At 37.6% G+C, this 22508-nt stretch overlaps 1 protein-coding gene across 2 annotated transcripts; it reads right to left on the minus strand.

Moving 5' to 3' along the window:
• Nucleotides 1–7491: 7491 nt before the first annotated feature.
• LOC147603606 (pentatricopeptide repeat-containing protein At5g27110-like) lies at nt 7492–11134 on the minus strand. 2 transcript variants are annotated; one of them, XM_086796460.1, is made up of 2 exons: nt 10677–11134; nt 7492–10514 (listed from the first exon to the last, which is right to left on the minus strand). In XM_086796460.1, exon 2 carries the CDS (start codon nt 10489–10491, stop codon nt 8062–8064), a length of 2430 nt encoding a protein of 809 aa, XP_086652586.1. In that variant the 5' UTR covers nt 10492–10514; nt 10677–11134; the 3' UTR covers nt 7492–8061. The 2 variants fall into 2 exon arrangements, with proteins under 2 accessions (XP_086652586.1, XP_086652585.1); XM_086796459.1 differs by having other exon boundaries at nt 7492–10605.
• Nucleotides 11135–22508: the final 11374 nt, after the last annotated feature.

Raw genomic sequence — 22508 nt, forward strand, 5'->3', positions numbered from 1 at the left:
CATCAAGGCTCAGTCCTTTAAAAAAAAGAAAGGGTCTAACATTGTGGGTCATCATATCTGAGACATGTCAAGATCAAACTATGAGCACTAAGGGAAGTGAGAATGTTGAAAATACCATTGCATCATTGATACCAGTAAATTCTCTTGATGCTTTGCCAATAAATGAAATAGAAGAGGAAACGGATGTGATTCCTCAAGTGGTTAATGAAGCAACAAACAAATGATTTTTTTGCAGTGTCACTATTGTAAGATTCCTCCCCAGCCTCTCAAGATGTCCAGCATCTTTCCCTGTAATCAATCCCCTCTTCAGAAATATAAAAGATCTTGTCTCTGCCTTTTTTGACATAGAGAAAGAAAATATTCTAGAGAGAGAATATTCAGATTTTGAATATTTTTAGATAGAAAAATTTCTCATATTATTAAAATGAATTCCCCTGAATCAGAAATTCAAAAAGAACTTTCCAATGTGCAATTGGAATTTATTGGAAATGGGTATAAAGGACCTTAGCCTAAGGATCTAGATTTTCAGAAATTTTTGGATTATGGTCCAATTAAGGTTCCTATGGGCCAATAGCATCAATCCATGTGTAGGGAGGAGATAAATCCAATTTGTAAAAGAAGATACCCAAAAATGAGTAAATGCTCATATAAGATGAAGAGTTGAAAATGTACAAGGTTTATTAGTAAAAAACTATGAGTAATATTAAAAATATGAGATATTTTGGGTATCCAAAAATGAGTAAATACTCACATAAGATGAAGAGTTGAAAATGTACAAGGTTTATCAGTAAAAAAACTATGAGCAATATTAAAAATATGAGATATTTTGGGTATCCAAAAATGAGTAAATGCTCACATAAGATGAAGAGTTAAAAATGTACAAGGTTTATTAGTAAAAAACTATGAGCAATATTAAAAATATGAGATATTTTGGGTATAATGATTCCATTTTGACACATATGTAAGGAAGGGGAGTCCATTAAAGGAGGTGCATATTTCACATACTTGAATGAGTTTTAAACTCATAAAAATTGAGATATTTCATCTGTCCTCTCTCCTAATTCAAGTCTAGTTGTAAAAAGTTAGCTCAACTGACCTAAAAATGGTCAAAAATTGACCAAACTGAGTTGGAAAATTCTAGAATCAGTTTGTTTGGTTAGGAGCTCACTTTTTCCTATAAATAGAGGCCTTCCCCTTTGTTAAACTCAACAATGTCTAATGCATTGTTACTCTACTCCACCCAAGCCAAGAACTATGAATTTGTTAATAATTCATTAGTTTTTGACATTTCCCTCTTCCAAAGATTGGTGGCCACTCTTGTTCAAACAAGAGTTGAACCCTCAAACCATCAAGCCAAAGGAAAGCTATCAAAGTCATTAGTAAGTTGGTGGTTCTTCTTTCTTTCAATTATTTTATGGATTTTTATGGTTTTAAAATGGTTTTTATGCTTTATGTCTTCTCTATAATGTTAGGCCTCATTACAAAAGGCATTCCCCTCTCTTCTCTAACAAAACCAACCATTCTCTATCCTAGGTGAATGGTTAAGTGATTAATGTCAAATTTTTATAATGTTTATCTCAATTAAGTGAAAAAAATATTTACTTTAGGATAATTTCAATATTGGTGTACTTTTAATTAGTTTTAAAGATGTAGAAAATTGAAAAATGGTAAGCCATACAAAGGAGATTATGGTGAAATTTTCTAGAAATTAGTAAAAGAAAATTTATCTTTTTTAATTATAAAAGAGGTACTTTTAGCATAATTGAATTTCATGCATAGAGGTATGCATAAAAGATGAATATTTTATTATAAAAGTGTTACTTTTAGCATAATTGAATTTCATGCATAGAGGCATGCATAAAAGATGAATATTTTATTATAAAAGTATTACTTTTAGCATAATTGAATTTCATGCATAGAGGCGTGCATAAAAGATGATTATTTTATTACAAAAGTGTTACTTTTAGCATAATTGAATTTCATGCATAGAGGCGTGCATAAAAGATGATTATTTTATTACAAAAGTGTTACTTTTAGCATAATTGAATTTCATGCATAGAGGCGTGCATAAAAGATGATTATTTTATTACAAAAGTGTTACTTTTGGCATAATTGAATTTCATGCATAGAGGCGTGCATAAAAGATGATTATTTTATTACAAAAGTGTTACTTTTGGCATAATTGAATTTCATGCATAGAGGCGTGCATAAAAGATGATTATTTTATTACAAAAGTGTTACTTTTGGCATAATTGAATTTCATGCATAGAGGCGTGCATAAAAGATGATTATTTTATTACAAAAGTGTTACTTATAGCATAATTGAATTTCATGCATAGAAGTTGCGTAAACAAGGACCAAGTGTGGTAATTGTTTGGAGTAAGCTTTTGTGAATCGGAAAGACTTGGAAAGCTCAAAGATTGAGTGAATGGGTTAAAGGGCTAATATGATTGAGTGGGGAGAGTAGTAGTGGAAGTAGTAGAAGGAGGAATCATAGTTGATGAAGTTGCCATAAAAGGCATAGATGATGTAGGGGGATATACCATAGAGGGCATAGAAGTATGTGGATAGGAAGGCATAAAGGACAAAGAAGAAAGAGAGAAAGGATCCGTAGAAGGTAATGGACATGACGGAAAAGAGAAAGTAGAAGCACCTACCAAAGAAGGAATTGCATCAACTTCTGTTGTAGTAGTTGCCGGTCCAACTGTCGTAGGAGATGTAGGATCCATAGTATCTTCAAGCTTGCCTTTGTCTTTTGGAGTAGAGGACTTCCGAGATCCATAGGGAGAGGAGGGTGGGAAAACACAACGGAGGAAGTGTCGTACCTCCAAAAAATGCAGCCAATAGATGGCCTCTCCACACCAAGGAAGTATCTCCAAAATATGCACAAAGATAGTGCGAAAATGCAGCCACAAAACGCAGCCGATATATGAACCAATAGACTCCGTAGAAACCACCAAAAGAGGGCTGAGAATGTAGCCTTAGGTAGAAGGAGTATGGATGAGTTGATTGTCCATAAAAATGCAAACACAAAGTGTGTAGCAAAGTGGAATTTTCAGCCGGTAGAAAGGTGTAGAAAAGAAGATGAATATGTACCTCAAAACACCATGAAGAGGGCTGAAGTTGATGATGAAAACGCAGCCAAGAAATGGCTACAAATCTCTCCACAAGAAGCCTTTAAAAAAAATGCTACCGCATGTAGGGAAAACTAGTTGGCAATGTTTTCACCGCAAGTAGAGTTGTAGGACTCGGATTGAAGTGCTTTAAAAACACACTTGTAGAGGATGGTAAAGGGCTGGTTTGAAGCCTTTTGCGTTTTTTGCTTCTGCAAAAAACGCAAGTAGAAATTCTGCATGCAGGCAGTCTGCGAAGAATAACTCAAAAACGGTGAGGAATTTGCAAAAACTTTCTTCTGCTAAGTTGTAGACCACGATGATTCCAATAGGTCTGTTTGGCACAATCCTCAAAAATGCATTCGTTTAGCAGAAAATCAAAAAATTAAAAACACCATTGAAAACGTGATTGTTGAAGAGGACTAGAGGTAGAGAGGAAGAAGGATAAGGAGACTCTCTGTGCGCCACCACCTTGCTCTGATACCATGTGAGAAAGAAGAGATGAGAGAAGAGAAAATGTACTCAAGAACTCATCAATGAACCACTAGCCAACTTGATTAGAAATGAACTACAATGCCTCATATATATAGGCACAAGATGAACGGATCTCTAGAAAAGTTCCTCTACCCTTTTTCCTACCCAAAAAATGTGTAAATAGAAAAAAATGGAAATGAATGCTATAAATCCCAAAAATGCCTAGAGGCTAAAGAGTGTGCCACTAGCGTGACACCATCTGGAGATGACACCTATCTAACATGTGACACCTATCTAACATGTGACACTTCTATAACGTGTATATTTTTCCTTTCTTCAACACCATTTGGTTAGGAGTCTACCTACATGTAAATTGTTTCTTGGTTCCCTACTTTCTCAAGAAATCACTGAACTCATTGGAGAAATAATCTCCCCCACTATCTGATCTTAGACATTTAATCTGTATACATTTTCTTCTTCTCGACTAAGTCTTTAAATCTTTAAAAGTGAGCAAACACCTCACTTTTCTCTTTCATGAAATAAACCCACACTTTTCTAACATGATCATCAATGAATGTAACATAATACCTGCAACCTGCAGTTGTTTGGAGAGTCTTGGTCAGTCCCCATATATCTGAATGTATAACATCTAATAGCCTTGCACTAACATGTTTTTCATGGGAAAAAGCATATTTAGCCTACTTACCAAGATGACATGCTTCACATACTTTATACATACCATTAATCTTAAACTTTGGCAAACCCAAAATAATATTTTGAGCCTACATAGACTTCAGCCCGCTGTTTATTCACATAACCAATGTGCTTGTGCTATATGTCAATATTTACAATGGCACATGTTCCATGTGCAAACATGGTTTCCTTCCCTTCATGCATGTTCACATCCAGCATCCTGCCATTTTTGTTATCCTTTGTAATTAAGTAACATTGATTTTTAAAGCCCTCCATCCTTAAGAATTAAACCTCACTTATGTAGACCCTACTCAACCATTTGTCCACCAATAGAAACTAGGTTCTTTATAATATTTGGAACATGAACTACATTTTCCAAATAGTTTTAGCATCTTGCATAGAGAATAGCACTTTACTAACATATGCAATATCATCACATGTTTCAACATAGCCTAGTTTTTTCATTTTCTGTATGTCTATAAACCGCTCACTATGGTTGGTCATATGGTTAGAGGTACCAGAATCCACATACCAAACATCTCTAGATCTTGGCACATCTCCTATTTTGGAATTGAGCATATGCTGCATCATAAACAACTGCTCACTTCTATCATCACTCACCACCCTGTTCACCAACCTTGCTAACTTTCCACTTTAATATCATTGTGCGTTTTATAGTGGGCCCATGTGCCATGGTTTACCATAGTAATAACACTCTATGCTATTTGCACTCTGACTTCTTTGCGAACCACCTCGCCCCCTCTTGCTCCCCTTGCCTCTAGGGTGACCTCTTCCACCTACTTATATATTTGAATCCTATTGTTGTTGTTGCTGCTGCCCAATGATTTTTGTTTCCAAAACGGCCTCCACCTCAACCTCTAGATGATGATCTCCCTCTACCTCTACCTGTATTTGAGTAAAAATCTTGCTCATTTAAAATTTCACAAGATGAATCTCTCCCAATATTCATCTCCTCAATTAATTCCTAGAATTAGGAAAGTTCTCTCGAACTCCAAAAACTGGCTATATTCTTTGCAAATACCAATTCAAGGTCACAAAGGTGGACATCATATCATCATCATCTACTAGTGATCCAATAAAATCAAGGGCATTTATAAGCCCTTTAACCTTCACTGAGAAATTATTTATACTCAACTTTCCTCTAGTCATATTATGCAGCTCCTGCTTTAGCTGCATCTTTTTTGAGCTTGGGTGATTGTGATGTACATCTTTACCGCGGTGTCCCGAGCCTCCTTAGGTGTTTGTGCATCCTGTATATGCACAATCATAGAATTTGTCACACTGACAGACAATGAATATAACACCTTTCTAGCTTTTTCATGCCATGCTTTATATGCTTGCACTTGCTGAGGAGTTGAATTTTCTTCAACAATCTTCGGATCCTTTTCATCACCTCCCAATATTCTTTTCCCATAAGAAAATTGGTCATCCTAAACTTCCATGCCTAGAAGTTATTCTTGTCTTCTCACTCATAATCTATGATTGACTATAGCAACTTACCAAACAATGCTTGCAAAAAAGCTTATACACTTGCACCAAATCTGTAACCTTCTATAGCGGTACTATAAACGTGTTGATACCACTGAACTAGTTATATACACATACATCTACCAACACCTACAACACTTAGATTCTCTACATAGACTGTCCTACAACCAAATTTTTATTGTTGTAACTTTGCACCAAACTAAAAATTAGGCATATATAGTCATTCTTGAAATCCAAATTTACCAAAGGATCAGATATCTAACCATATTTATCATTGTATGTGATTAAGATAATGGCTAATGTCCTAATCTCGTCAACCAATCTTGCCAACCACTTCTTAATTGAAGCTAAGAATTAATGCATATTTCAACAATATTCTAGAAGGGTCTCACTACTACACATCCACAAAGAAGATGATAAATATCCTCATAGTCCACATGGCATCTATAATACACAAGAGAGGCCAACCCTTAACACTCAATTTAGATTTAGTAGACAAAGCACCAACCATATTTTCTACACAAAAAATCTTGAGAAATATACAAGTTCCATTTCTTCTCTCCACTCCTTACTTGTATGCATGGTTTCTTTATGAATTTGTCACATATCTCGTTGTTTCTCCTGTAATCCTTGAAAACAATTCAGCATAAAAACTCTATTTAATAATCGATTTACTTCATTATTAATTGAAAGCATATGCAAGTTCCATTTCTTCTCTCCACTCCTTACTTGTATGCATGGTTTCTTTATGAATTTGTCACATATCTCGTTGTTTCTCCTGTAATCCTTGAAAACAATTCAGCATAAAAACTCTATTTAATAATCGATTTACTTCATTATTAATTGAAAGCATATGCATAAATAATCACTTATGTAATATGCCTTGGACATCTTTTTCTTTTATCCTGATTGAATCTCCTTGCTCTGATAATCTGTGCATGCTAGCAGGATTGAAGATTGAATCTCCTTGCTCTAATAATCTGTGCATGCTAGCATGATTCAGTGTTGATCTTTCCAATGATTTTTCATTGCTCTTTCTGATCTTGTTTCCTTGTAGCTCTTGCTTTTGGTCAAGAATCTGCTCTCTAATCTAGGAATCGTATCCCATGATTTTCTCATGGCATAAGCACCTTGGTGGCCTTTAGGACACAATCATGCATGTTAAATTTAATCATTAGAAATACATCACCTTTAAGGGATGTCTCGTGTGATGAGGAGTCTAAGAGACTTTGACTAGAGAAAGTAAGGCCACATATTCCCCGTTCAGACACCAACGAGAATTGATTTTAATTAATTCTAATTGATTTTGATATATATACATATATGTATGTATGTATGTATACATTTTAGGTGAATTTTGAGCAGAATTTAGGAGACACGTTATAATATATGTATGTATGTCTGCATACATGGGTCATTAATTCAAACATAACCATATGTTTGCTTATGGCTAAAACCTTTGGAAACATGGTCAGGTTCATGCTCGGTCCTTGGGAAAAAAAAGTCAAAGTCAAAAGGTTGCTTGAAGAATGTGTTCTTCGAATGCTCGGTTCTTGGGAAAAAAAAAAGTCAAACTCAGAAGGTTTCTTGAAGAATGTGTACTTGAAGAACGCTGCCTATCTATCCCCACATGTGCCTACAACATCCCATGCACTTGCTGTGACTTACCCATTCGATACCTCTTGCTCTATGCATGGTTGAAGGAACATCAATTTAATATGTATATTAGAACAGCCAACTTGCCTCGGCAATAATGAATTGTTAACATACTTAACCCTGTCCCTTAAATGGGCGTCTCGTTGTCCAAACATACTTCCATACTCGTATGTTTTGTGTATGGGTATGTGTTTGTTTTCACATACATACATTCATACACACATATACACACACACATACATAAGCATGTATGTATGTATGAATTCATACGTACATAGGTAAGTACACATGCATGCACCCATGTGTGCACATTCATATGTACTCAAGTCTCATAGGCACACCCAAACCCACACAGTAGCTGAGGAATAATGTAAACCCAGTAGCCTCCACAAGCACACTTTCCGTCTTCAAAAACGTGAAAGCCGTCCGCATCTCTGACCACAATTTTATGCTTCTCTTGATGTAGCAACATGGCAGTCACCACAGATCCGCATGTTCTTCACAACATGTATAGTTGCCCGCCGAGGTGTAAAGAGGAGGGCACAAACAATGGCCAACTTCTCACTATGCCCACAAAGCACAATGCAGACTTGGGGAATATCATTCTTGTGACATTTTATGGGCAAAGCTTCACATAGATACCTTCGCTTTGTGGATGCTTTGTATCCCCAACAAAACATGAACGAACATTTCCACTCACATCAATCCACCAACTACATCCTGGCTTCTTCCATGCAGCATTTTTCACTCTCATGGCTTCAATCTTTTCTGCATCCTCTTGCACCCCAGCAGCTGCATAGATATTAGCCATACAGACATAAGCTGCAGCATCATTTTTATCCACTTGTACTGCATGTTCAAAGGCCAATCTTCCAAGCTTCACATTTCCCCATTTTCGACAAGCAGCCAACAGAGCAGACCAAACTGGAGGATAATCAGAAAATGGCATCTTCCTAATCAATGCAATAGCCTTGTCGAAGTGCCCTGCACGGCCAAAAAGATCAACCATGCAAGTGTGGTGCTCTAAGTCTGGTGTCATACCATATTTTTTGCTCATATTCGCAAAATACCTTTCGCCCTCATCCACGAGACCTGAATGACTGCACGCATTAAGCATGCAAATGAAGGTGACCGTGTCTGGCGAGAGGCCCTCGCGTTGCATCTGTTCAAAACAGTTCAGTGCTTCCTCGCCCTGCCCCCGTTGGGCATATCCTGTGATTAGTGCATTCCAAGAGACTACGTTCCGAACAGGAAGCTCATCAAGCACTTGCTGTGCTTTTGCAAGCACACCACATTTGGCATACATGTCCACCAAAGCATTGCCAAGCATAATATCTTTTCCAAGCAACCCCTGACTGACAATCTCATCATGAATTTGTTTGCCCTTGTCGGCTGCTCCTATGCTGCTACAGGCCTTCAAGATGCAAGTGAGGGTGACTGTGTCTGGAGAGAGGCCTTCGTGTTGCATCCGTTCAAAACAGTTCAGTGCTTCCTCACCCCTCCCCTGTTGGGTATATCCTGCGATAAGTGCATTCCAAGTGACTATGTTCTGAGCAGGAAGCTCGTCAAGCACTTGTTGTGCTTTTGCCAGCGCACCACATTTGGCGTACATGTCCACCAAAGCAGTGCCAAGCACAATATCTTTTCCCTGCAACCCTTGACTGACAATCTCGTCATGAATTTGTTTGCCCTTGTCGGCTGCTGCTATACTGCCACAGGCCTTCAAGATGCAAATGAAGGTGACCGTGTTTGGAGAGAGGCCCTCATGTTGCATCCTTTCCAAACAGTTCAGTGCTTCCTCGCCCTGCCCCTGTTGGGCATATCCTGCGATAAGTGCATTCCAAGAGACTACATTCCGAACAGGAAGCTCGTCAAGCACTTGATGTGCTTTTGCGAGCGCACTGCATTTGGCGTACATGTCCACCAAAGCAGTGCCAAGCACAATATCTTTTCCCAGCAACCCCTGACTGACAATCTCATCATGAATTTGTTTGCCCTTGTCGGCTGCTGCTATGCTGCCACAGGCCTTCAAGATGCAAGTGAAGGTGACCTTGTCTGGAGAGAGGCCCTCGCGTTGCATCCGTTCCAAACAGTTCAGTGCTTTCTCGCCCTGCCCCTGTTGGGCATATCCTGTGATTAGTGCAGACCAAGAGATTACGTTCCGAACAGGAAGCTGGTCAAGCACTTGGTGAGCTTTTGCGAGTGCACCGCATTTGGCGTACATGTCCACCAAAGCATTGCCAAGCACTATATCTTTTCCAAGCAAACCCTGACTGACAATCTCATCATGAATTTGTTTTCCCTTATCGGCGGCTCCTATGCTGCCACAGGCCTTCAAGATGCAAATGAAGGTGACCGTGTTTGGAGAGAGGCCCTCGTGTTGCATCCGTTCAAAACAGTTCAGTGCTTCTTCGCCCTGCCCCTGTCGGGCATATCCTGCAATTAGCGCATTCCAAGAGACTACATCCCGAACAGGAAGCCCGTCAAGCACTTGTTGTGCTTTTGCGAGCGCACCGCATTTGGCGTACATGTCCACCAAAGCCGTGCCAAGCACAATATCTTTTCCCAGCAACCCCTGACTGACAATCTCATCATGAATTTGTTTGCCCTTGTCAGCTGCTCCTATGCTGCCACAGGCTTTTAAGATGCAAATGAAGGTGACTGCGTTGGGAGAGAGGCCCTCACATTGCATCCTTTCAAAACAGTTCAGTGCTTCCTCGCCCTGTCCCTGACGGGCATATCCTGTGATTAGTGCATTCCAAGAGACTATGTCCCGAACAAGAAGCTCGTTAAGCACTTGCTGTGCTTTTTCGAGCGCACCACATTTGGCGTACATACTGACTAAAGTGTTCGCTACATAAGGGCTCTTTTCAAGCAAGCCCCTTTTTAGAATATCAGCATGTACTCTAGTGCCTTGGTACAGATCCTTCTTCTTGGCACAAGCCTTCAGTAAGGCCACAAAATCAGTACCCACTGCTTGGTGGTTGGCATTGTCATTCTTCTCCTTACCCGCATAGAGCTCTCCATCTTTAACTTCTGTTAACATCACCAGTCCTCTTCTCCTAAGCTCTTCACGAACCCAAGAGGGATTGCACCAGTCATCAATCCACAACGATACCTTAGTGATTTTGTGCTTAAAGTCTGGGGATGTTGGGCTAGTCTGCCAAACAAATGGTCTCTCTCACAAGCAAGAAATCAGCAGAAAGAAGAAACCTGTACAGTGGTGCTTACCTTGGCGTTACGATTGTCCCACCACTGCGAGGGATCCCTAAAGTACTTCTCCCATAAGAGGTCTATGCCATTTCCATCGTCCCGCCGTTTTCTACATTGAGCATGGTGGTGAAGTTGCCACCGTCCCGCCATCTTCGAGTATTTCGAGCCTGGGCAGGAGAAGAAGAGGCTGAATGCAACGATCATTTAACCGCATGTAAATATAGCATAAACTTCCATAATCTAACATATTGTGGTCTGAAGGGATCCATGTAACGAGCACCCTGGTGGAGAAACGGACAGTGCATTTCTTGCTTTCTTCCTCCTCACCATGGCTTTCTAGAAACGTCGTGGGTAGCTTGCCCTTTTTACTCATTTCGTGCAGAGATTCGGTGTGCTTATCTATGCTCCTTGCTATGCGTATGCATGCATGCTTTACCTTGTCCACAAGCTTACACAGTGCCAACTATTTTATTCAACACATGGAGAAGATGCCTATATTCATCTAGAGTCTCCTCTTAGCTTAGTCTTCTACAAGAATGGCTTCCATATGCCTGTTGCCTTGTGCTCTTTATGAGTCAATTGTCTGCATCACACAACTTTCTCAGAAAGATCTTGCAAAAAGGTTAAAGTGAGGCCCAATCCAAAACAACACCATATATTGGCAAAGTGATCATAGGGTTATGTTCCCCATACCCTAAGCTTCCTATCAAGCCTTAATTCTCACCAATCAGACACCCGAGCTATCCGCTACGCCCATTTTCCTACTGGATACTACCTTATTTTTGCAAAAATCGGGGCTTTTGGACTAAACCAATTTCGACATCATAGTTGAATAGTATGCTCTTTCCCCATTCTGGAAAGCTAAAGACATCAAGAATCGGACTCTATTTGCTTGGTCAAAGTTGTAAACTTGACGTTTCAAAAAAAAAAGACAAAATAGAGAGTACTTGTGCATTGACCATTGTTAAAGCAATCACACACGAGGATTCTACATATCATGTTCTCTCTATAGAGCCAAAGATCATTCAATTTGGAGTTTGGGAACCCTTTCAAAAGTCTTTTGAAGATTTAAGATGATGCCAAAGGCAAACCTAATAAGGGGAACTACAAGGAAGCGCTTGAGAGAATGAAGCGGGCACATCGAATGCAAGACAAGATGCTCAAGGAGCTATGCAAGAAGAAATTAATGGCAATATCAATGAAGGGATGCATCAAGAGGTAAATGTTCTGCAAATGTTTAATGTTCCATAAATGCCTAAGGATGATGGGGACATGAGCATAAACAACATGATGTATTTCATACAAAACATGATTGAAAGGATGGACCAAAGATTTCAGTTCATGGTGGACAAGTTTGACTCTATGAGCAAGGAGTTGTATGATGGGCTCACAATTTTGAGGCAAGATGTAGATGAAGCTTACGGTGGACCTATGTTGCATCCATATGCACCAAACACTTTTCCACCAATGGATCCACAAGCTTATGGACCTTTTGTGGGAGCTTCACATGCAAATGCATTGCATAGTCCTCAAGCTACTATATACCATGTTGATGGGAATCATGGGTCTATTCTTGGGAAGGAGAACTTGCCTCCATCTCATTGATGCATCAAGGTGGAACAAGTATGTCGGGTATGCCTATGCATGGCCCTATGAATGGGATCTCATCAATGCAAGGGAGAAATTTGGACAAAGTCAAAGGCATAGTTTTGGATAAATCAAGGGTGAATGGAAATTGGAATCCTTCACACATGAGGTCATCACTTTCATGAGATGGGTCATCATTTTAATGGGATGGAATCTAATCATAGTAGGCCTCATCACTTCAATGAGTTTGGGACCAATCATGTTAGACCATTTGAGCATAGACTGCATGTTCATCATCGAGGTGGTAATGAAGGTGAGTTTAAGGGAGTGAAGGACAAGATAACATTCACTAATTTCTAAATGCCAAGGTTCTCTTTATTTCTCTCCATAAATTTATCGGAGAAAGATTCCCTCTCTCCTTTTTCCATAAAAAACACATTTCTTTACAAGATTCTTTCATATAAACATAAAGTCTCCTATCGTAAAAATATTTAGAATTATCACAATACAATATTTAGACAGATTTAACATAAATATCAAAGCTTTGATCCAATTGGGATGATTGGTCTTCATAAATATTACCCCAGTTGGATGAAAACTGTCAACTTTTTAAGCCCCTCTAAATTGTTATTGTTAGAGCTATTTTTTACATTTTTTTAGAATGCATTTTTTTAATGATAAAATTTTCTGCTCAAACTTAACATGGAATTTTCTATATGCTAGATAATCATACTTATGAAGTCTCATCACTTTTCAATATCATCTATGGAAGTTATTTCAAATTCAAGAAATGATACATTGCGTAACATTTGTGGGCTAAAGACACTTTTGTGGCTCAATTACAAGACTAGTGTTAAATCTATGTCACCTCCTTTACTAAGCTAAGGATTAATCTATTGAAAACGGGATTTCACTTTAGTCCAAGACTTCTATGGTTATTGTAAAAGTGAAGTATGTGTTGAAAATTCAGCAAACCCTTTATCTCATCACTTATGGATACTATTCCCATTGATTATGGAGTAAAATCTCAAGAACTCATAACATGATGCCAAATGATAGTACAACTCATGGGATTGTCGAGATGGATGCTAACAATGATAACTTTTTACAAGGCAAGAATATGAGTGGTGATGAGCGCGACAGCTTTTGTAAGGAGCATCATCTTTCCATGGTATGGAGTTACTTACCTTAATGTGATCCTTATTGTATTGCCATATCGAATTGTCATGTGGATCTTGTGAAACGTCTATGGTAGTTCCTACGTCTATGGATTTATCTATGCCCACATCCATGAACTCATCTTATGGATTGCCGAATAAAGAGGGTTTATCTTCTTCATCTATTTACACTCTTGGAGATGTTACCTATGGTGATATGGAGTCATTTCATGGATTGGGATAGCATTCACATGATGATAAAGAAGCATTGGATGATGCTTATGTACATGGTAATCATGAAGTATTGGATGATGCTTATTTATATGGGAATCATCATGATAGTGGTCTTGATGTTGAGCATTACATGGATCATGTATTGATGTGGTTAATATGGATGCTCATGACGTTATGGATGTTGATGTGAGGATCATTGTTATGGTCGCAAGCCTCTTGAGTTTTCCCTTTGACCCGGGTGGCATTGTGATAGAGGATGTAAGCATGGATCTACTTGGAAATGTAATTGATCCAAGTTGTTACTACGCATTGCAGATAAGGGGTATCCATTTTATTTTGGTAGTTACATTTTTTATGATGGTGATGCTCAATTTCCATTTGATATCCCGAAGGCTATGTGATCAATGGGAACTTCCTGAGCAACCTGATTTTATGTTGGAAAGGATAGAAGGACTTTTGGACACATATCGTGAGCAATATGATAACCAAATGGATGCTACTCGATTTCTAGAATTTATTGTTATGATAATTTTTAGGGTCCCACAAGTGGAAGATTTGAGTCTTCACATGTAAAGAACCTTTCATAGGGACTATACATTGTCATTGTTGGAATGATTTGAGAGAATATTATGCAACTCTTAGTGTATGGAAGGCATTATGTTCTTATGGACAGATTTGGAGCCATGTATATCAAGGCCATTATATGCTACATATGGTCTACATGGTCATTAGAGTTACATTCCATTTCATGAGCTGAATTTTTGTGGTTTTAAGGATGAAACCAATGGAAAGGGATGGTTTGTAAACAAATTCATTAATGCCATGTAAATAATGGTATGGGCCAAAGGCCATGGACAAGTGTAAAATGGACATTAATAAGTGTAGTGTGGAAGGGGCCAAGTATATAAACCCATGGACATGTTCATTTACAAACTTTTGGAATATACAATCTCTCTTGAAGCTAATGCCTCGAGGTTTCATGGTGGTATAACTACTCGTGTGCATTCCATGCAATGAATGCTAGGATGTGTGAACTCCATCCTCATTGAGTGATAACCTTTCTTGCAAGATTTTTCCTTTGGCTTTGGCTAGATACCTTGATAAAATAAGGGAATCTCCTCCTTTCGAGATTTGCAAGATGAAACTCTTATTGGATGGAGATTTTTACATCAACTTTATAGTGATGTTCTATTTGGGTTCCTTTACCTTAGATGCCTTTAGCTTTGTGTTTTTTAGAGGTGAATGCCATTTTCAATAGAGATGATATTTGGAAAGATTGGTACTAGTATGAGAATTTAAATTTTCAAACACCGAGGAAAAAATAGATTTATCTAACTATGGCTTTGTGTTTTGTAGAAGTGAATGTCATTTTTAGTGGAGAAGATATTTGGAAAGATTATCACTAGTATGAGTATTTAAATTTCCTACAACCTAGGAAAAAACATATTTATCTAGAAATCACATATGAGCACGATTGGTAATTATTGTTTAATTGAGATTTGGCATGTGACTCTCTATGGCTTTGTGTTTTGTAGAAGTGAATGTCATTTTCAATAGAGATAATATTAGGAACGATTGGTACTAGTATGAGAACTTAATTTTTTGTAACTTAGGAAAAAACTTATTTATTTGAAAATCAGATATAAGCAGGATCGATAGTTATATTTTAAATGAGATTTGGCATGTGACTTGGTCAGAGGCAGAACGGGAAGAGATTGTCCAATCGTAGTCCTATTTCTTTTTAATGTAATTTTTTTGTGTGAAAAATATGGTTGGTTATTTCTTTAGTAAATTTAAACTCAGTATTAAGGGTTGGATTCTCATATGTATTCTAGATCCTATGTGGACTATGAGGATACTTATCATCTTCTTTGACGTGTAGTACTGAGACCCTTTTAGACTACAGTTAAAAGATGAATTATTTCTTGGCTTTAATTAAGAATTGGTTTGCAAGCTTGGTTATGGGATTAGGTTATTGGCCATTGTTTGAATGATGTACAATAATAAATATGGTCAGATATGTGCTCCTTAAGATGAAATGAGAATCTTGGTTTTTCTGATGCTTAGAGATTTAACGATTGCAGTCATCCTCTGAAAGAAATTATTAGATAGAGTTCACATACTTTTTAATTAGTTACAATGAGATTGGATTGTAACTTGCAAGTGGGTAGAATAAGGATGCTGCTATGTTGGTTGATTATGATGCATTTGAGGTGTAGTGTTGCTTCTAATTTACCTTCAAATGGGTTGGCTATGTACAAATGGGCTGGGGCTTGAAGGGCTAAAGCTTGAGAAGGATGAGTGCATATTGTAAATTCCTTTCTTATTAATTTAAATTCTAAATGTTTTCCACTAAATATAATGAAATAAAATAAAGCTTAAAATCAAAACAATAAGTGTTTTCTATGTGTTGTAAAACAAGGCATTGCTATACACAAATCATCAAATTATTTTATAATATAGAGAGGATAACATCCTTCAAATATGTGGTAGTTTAAAGACCAAATTTACATATGTAAGTGACAGGCCTAATCATATAATGCCTTCAACTATTGACAACCATCTTGCCCCACTAGAGCATGTTCACATGCCTAGGGTGGGTTAGCCTCCTAGTATATGCACATATAATGTGCACATAACATACTTCCCCTCTCTCAAAACATTGCACTCGTGCAATGAAAAGAAGAAAAACTATGTTGAATGTTCACAACTGACTCCTAAGTCAAATCCTCAATTTCCCTGTCTTTTTACTTAATTTTAACCTCAAGGATTAAGCTACTAACAAAGTTTCCTTTCCCTAAATTTAAGTACCTTTTTAGGTTCATGTGGAACATAAGACAAATCTTTGACTTCAACGAGTTCGTGAGAAGTAATTGTTATCCTCACCTCCCAGCTTCTCTTTTAGTCTACTGACATGAAACACTGGATGAACTCTGACATGTGGAGGTAGTTTTAATTCATATGCAATCGTGCCAATTTGACGTATAACTTAGAATGGACCACAATATCTAGGAGATCATTTTGAGCATTTTCCTATTGAGACAAAGTCTGAGAATCTTTAGAAACTTTCAAATAAACCAACGCTCCTGGCTCAAAAGACTGAGGTGAGCCTCTCCTATCAGCATAAAATCATGCTCTATCCCGAGCACTCGATAGAATCCTGAGCTTGGGTCAACATTTCCTGCATATCACGCAAGAAATCCCTTGATGCATCAAGCTCAATGTCCTTAAGACCAACATCAATAGGTGCCCTGGGTTGATACCCATACATAAGCATGAACAAAGTGATATAGGCAAATTCCATCATTGGAAGATATTTTTTCCAAATCCAAAGACATATGCACGAAGCATATCCTCTACAATCTGATTCACACGGCCTGTTTGCCCATCAAGCTGCGGGTGATCAGAGAAACTCATACTCAAAGTAGTTTCCAATTTCTTGAAAACTTCCTGCCAAAAATGAGCTGTGAACTTAGAGTCTCGATCTCTCACAATATTAGAAGGTAGACCATATAGTCTAAACAGTTGCTCGATAAATTGGTAAGACAATTTCGACGCTTTAATTATTGTGTTTATGGGTGAAAACCTATCCATCTTTGTCAATCTATCCAAATGGCATTATGACCTCTTATTGGTACATGGAAGTCCCGTAATGAAATCCATGGAAATACTTTTCCACTTTTGAGACGGAATATCCAAAGGATGTAATAACCCATCAGTTTTAAGGCACTCTGCCTTATTAATCTGACACTGATGACATTTGACCACATAATTTTGAACAAAATCCTTCATTTTTGGCTACCTAACCAAAGCCAAGGTACGTTGTATGCACGAATGTCCTGCCGATGGTGCATCATGGCACTCAAATAGGATCCTCAATTTAATTTTCGGCACATCCGACATGCAAACCTTATCATTTAGGAATAAAAGATCATTCTGAATAAAAAATTGGTTGGCTTTTCCTTCATTCACTAGGTTTTGATCTACCTCAGAGTTGGACCCTAATTTTGCCAAATTCTAATATTTTCTAAAGAAAATATATGTACTTCATTTTTCCCTGAGTGAATCGTATACGTTAGAAGTAATTTCTATGAAGCTAAGTTCATTAACTTCACCAATTGGACTTAACGCATCAGCAATGCTATTCAAGCTACCTTTTCTATATTTACCCTCATGAAATCAAAGTCCTGCATCAATTCAGCCAATCTAGCCTTTCTACCTTTCAAGTATGGTTGATCACAAATGAACTGCAAAGACTGATGATCTATCATCACAAGACCATAAAAACTGAGACAAGTAGAGATACTCTCCATGCCTTTAAAGTATAAATGATTGCATACAACTCTCTCTCCCCTAAATTGGGTACCTAGTCTGTGCATCGTTAAAATTCTTACTCTCGAAGGCCATAGGCTTCCCATCCTAGAGCAAAGTTGCACCTACTGCAAAATCACTAACATCAGTCTCTACAATGTAAGGCCTGCTAGGATCTGCTGGTAAGGCTAACACAGGAGAATCTCAAACTTTATATTTCAAAGTATCAAAAGTTTCCTGTAGCTTCTCATTCCACTCGATCGGAGAATCAGACTTCTTATTTTTACCCTTAAGAAGGTTGGTAAAAGGCACTGTCACCTTCGAATAGTCCTTGATAGATTTTCAAAGAAATACCACAAAACCTAAGAAAGATCTTAATTTCTTGATCGTACGCAGAACTTGCCATTCCAAAACCTTTTGGATGCGATCCAAATCTATACTTAAGCCATCTCGAGAGATCTTATGACCCAAGTATAATAATTCCTTTTTAAAGAAATCACACTTAGATAATTTACAATATAGTTTCTCATTCTTGAGCCTTCTAGAACCTCTTGAAGATGATCCTCATGCTCAGCCAAAGTTCTCCTATATATCAAAATATCATCTAAGAAAACCACCACGCATTTTCCTAATAACAGATCCCAAAATATATCATTCATCATCTGTTGGAAAGTTGTTGGTGCATTACTGAGACCAACGGGTAACACTAAAAATTCATAATGGCCATAACGTGTCCTAAAAGCAGTTTTAGGAACATCTTTCTCTGCAATATGGATCTGATGACCGGTTTGCAAATCAAGCTTTGTGAAATACTTAGCTCCTTTCAACCTATCAATAAGATCATGTGATTTAGGCAATGGGTATTTGTTCTTAATTGTAACCTTGTTAAGACGTTTTTAATCAATACACATCCGCTAGGTATCTTGATCTTTTTTCTTAACCAGGAGAACTGGTGCACCCTAAGGAGACTTACTTGGTCTAATTTGACCCATTCTCAAGTATTCAGCTAGTTGCTTTGCTACCTCGTCTTCCTCAGTTTGGCTAAGCCTATATGGAGGAATACTAATAGATTCTGCACCTGGCACTAGCTCAATTTTATGGTCCACCTTTCGTTTAGGAGGTAATCCATGAGGTAACTCATCAGGAAATACGTCCTCAAATTTGCTCTTAATGGAATTTAATGCCTTACTTTCCCAAACATCCAAAGAAACAGTGTTTACATCAAAATGAACACATAAAGACACTGGATCCATAACCAATTGGAAAAGTTCATAGTTAAAAAGATTTTCCATTAACTCAAGCTCATTAATAAAAGTTTCCTTGGGTACAACAATGTTTCCCTTAAGAGTAACAAGGTTCATAGTTAAAAAGATTTTTCATTAACTCAAGCTCATTAATAAAAGTTTCCTTGGATACAACAATGTTTCCCTTAAGAGTAACAAGGTTTCCATTGTGATGGAAAGACATCAAATGTTTGACCCAATCAATAACAAAATCCTTATTTTTTCGATGAAACCATTCCATCCCTAAAATGATGTCTACATGACCCAAGCTCAAGACATGAAAATCAAGTCTATCTGAGTACAACTGGATGTCTACATGACCCAAGCTCAAGACATGAAAATCAAGTCTATCTGAGTACAACTGGATGTCTAACGGTAGTTTTGACACCTTCTTATCCCAGAATTGGACTTGTCCTCCAGCCATCCTGACCTTGTATATGTGATCATTCTGTGTGGTTTCCAGCCTCATCCTCTCTACCACAATGTTGTCAATAAAATTGTGAGTACTACCAAGATCAAACAAAATATGAACCTAATTATTGATCCATAAACACAAAATAGTTTGTTTGGACCAAAAACGTCTTTATTGAAGGTACAATCTTAACATTGGCTTCCTTCAAGATGCGTAATATTGACTTCAAAAATTTTACGTTGAAGTTTTATAATGCGCACAAATTTCTTTGGTATGAACTTCTTTGGTGTCACCTTTTGTCTAGGCGCCGAAGGTACTGTGGCTCCATTCAAAGGACATAATTTCTTCGTGTGTACCTTTTCCTTGCATTTGAAACATGTGATGTTATCCTTATTCACAAATTTTTGCTTCTTGCTAGCGTTGTCAGAATTTTTTGGTTTTGGTGTGAAAACCAACTTTCTTTTTTGTCCACTATTTGAAAAGGTGAACGTGGATTTCTTTTCATTAGATGATGGTTTTGAAGTGTTGGCATCGACCATATTCTTATGAAAAACTTGAGCTACCTGAATAGCATCCTCAGCCATTTTGACCTTGTATTTTTTTGCCTCATACTAAAAGTCACGAGCTAGACCATTGATGATAATCCCTCACAAGGTAGGATCATTAGACTTGGCTTTGGCAGGCCAATTGTCTAAACTTCTACACAATATTGTCAAAAGACTGATTTCCCATGCTATTTTTAACAAGCTATGCGAGTTACCATCTAATATCATGTTCTCTCAAAACCCATCAAATTCATGTAAGGTATACTCACTACCACCATCTATCCTCAAACATTTGATCCACAGTGACCATATTACTTTTCCACAAGTGCTTTAAACTCTTTAAATTTGCACAATGCATCACTCTTCTCTTTCAAGAAGTAAATCCATGTCACTCTTTCAAGAAGTAAATCCATGTCATCCTATTGAAATCATCTTAAATTCAATGTAGTACCTGCTCCCATTTATTGATTGGGTTTGAGTGGGATACCAAATATCACTATGCACAACCTCAAGTGGTATCCTACTCATTTGAATATGTCTGGGAAATACCAACCTTGCTTGTTTCCCAAACTAGCATGTATCACAAATATATGTACTCCCATCATACTTGAATCTTGCTAGACCACCAACGGTGTCCTTTGTCTGCGTAGATTTCATCTTTTATATGTTCACATGTCCAATCCTCTTGTGCCAAATATCAATGTCTGGCACTATCCCATGACTGTGAGAAAACATGGCTAGCTTCAACTCTCATATGCTTGCATCTAGCTTAAACAATGTCCCTTCTTTTTTACCTTTAGCAATCAATTTATAGTCATGCTTAAATTCCTTAACAAAGCCTCCATGCTCATTGAATCTCATGTGTAATCCTTGTTCTACCATTTGTCCTAAACTCTTTGTAAATAGATGGCATATAAAATACCTAAAACATGGTTTCACTCTACCATCATGCATCCTCAATGTTACACTAATAACATGTGTGATAGGATGCTTGTTTATCATCACCAATAGCAACATATCCTTGAGTTTGTGTAGGCATCATGTTATCAAACCACTCTCCATGACATGTCATGTGGTTTAATGCACTTGAGTCTATATACCATGTTTCATCACTCTCTTTACGTGATATCATAGTGCCTATCACATGCTTCATAGAGCAAATAAATGATATGTATGTCCTAAGTCCTTCCTTCCCTATTTGTCATCTATTACACATTTATGATTCTTTGACAAGTAAAAGTTAAAAATTCATCTGAAGATCATTCTTCTTCTTGTAGCAATCTCTAGCCATATGTCTAAGTTTACCACAATAGTGGCACTCAATGCCATGCATATTTTGCTATTATGGGTTTCCAACGACCTCTATCATGAGATCCATAGCCCCCTCTAACATGAGGGTAAAAACCTCTACCATCACATGCACTATCTCTCTGAGTATAAAATTCATGGTCCCTCTTGCATGCCCATTGGTACTAGATCATGTACCTAATCCAAGTTTCATTTCCTCCACAATAAGTAAAGAGATCAGCTTATCAAAATCTGGGACATCACCATCGCTAACCTTGATAGAGATTTCAAATGCATTGTAGCCATTGCCTAGACCATTCCATGCAATGGCAACCAAATCATCATCTTCCATAGGTGCACCAATAGGTGCAAGTGCATCGGCACATCCTTTAATCTCTTACACATAGTCATTTAGGTTCTTGTTGTTCCATGTCACACTATGTATCTTTTGTTTTAACTACATCTTCTTTGGCTGAGTAGTTGTGTCATACAACTTCACCAATGTATCCCATGCAACCTTGGGATTGTCTGTGAATCCTAGATATGGTATAACATTCCATTTGTCACACAAATCGAGAAGTATGTAGCACTTTGAATGCTCTTTTTGTCCATTAGTTTCTACGTGCTATAAGTTGAGTTGCAGTTGCATTAATAACTACTAGAACCCTTGGCTCCATCTCCTCACCTCTCACCAAGTTCCAAAGCCCTTTTCCTTTCAAGAATTTCATCATGCGGTACTTCCAAATCCGAAAGTTCCTTCTATCAAGTTTTTCCCCAATAATCTTATCTAGACCATCACTCATCTTGCTATACACAAAGTTCTTTGAATACACTAACCAATCAACTCAGACACTCATACATACATGTGCTTGATCACCAATGCTATCCACACATTCCATAATTTTTATGGCAATAGAATCTGAGACTCAAAACCATTGTTTGTTGAAACACACTTGGTGTTGCTCACAAATTCTGAAAAATACATCCAAAACAAAATCCTCCATTTTTCATAACACTTCACAAATGCATACATA

This window comes from Cibotium barometz, chromosome 63 (genome assembly GCF_041138505.1).
Source record: "Cibotium barometz isolate CiBa-2024 chromosome 63, ASM4113850v1, whole genome shotgun sequence".
In the NCBI taxonomy this organism is placed as follows: Eukaryota; Viridiplantae; Streptophyta; class Polypodiopsida; order Cyatheales; family Cibotiaceae; genus Cibotium; species Cibotium barometz.

Coding starts and splice junctions, on each gene's coding strand:
- LOC147603606 (XM_086796459.1), bottom strand. CDS start 10,862: ATGATCGTTGCATTCAGCCTCTTCTTCTCCTGCCCAGGCTCGAAATAC. Junction 10,606..10,676: donor GGGACAATCGTAACGCCAAG/GTAAGCACCACT, acceptor TTTGTTTGGCAG/ACTAGCCCAACATCCCCAGA.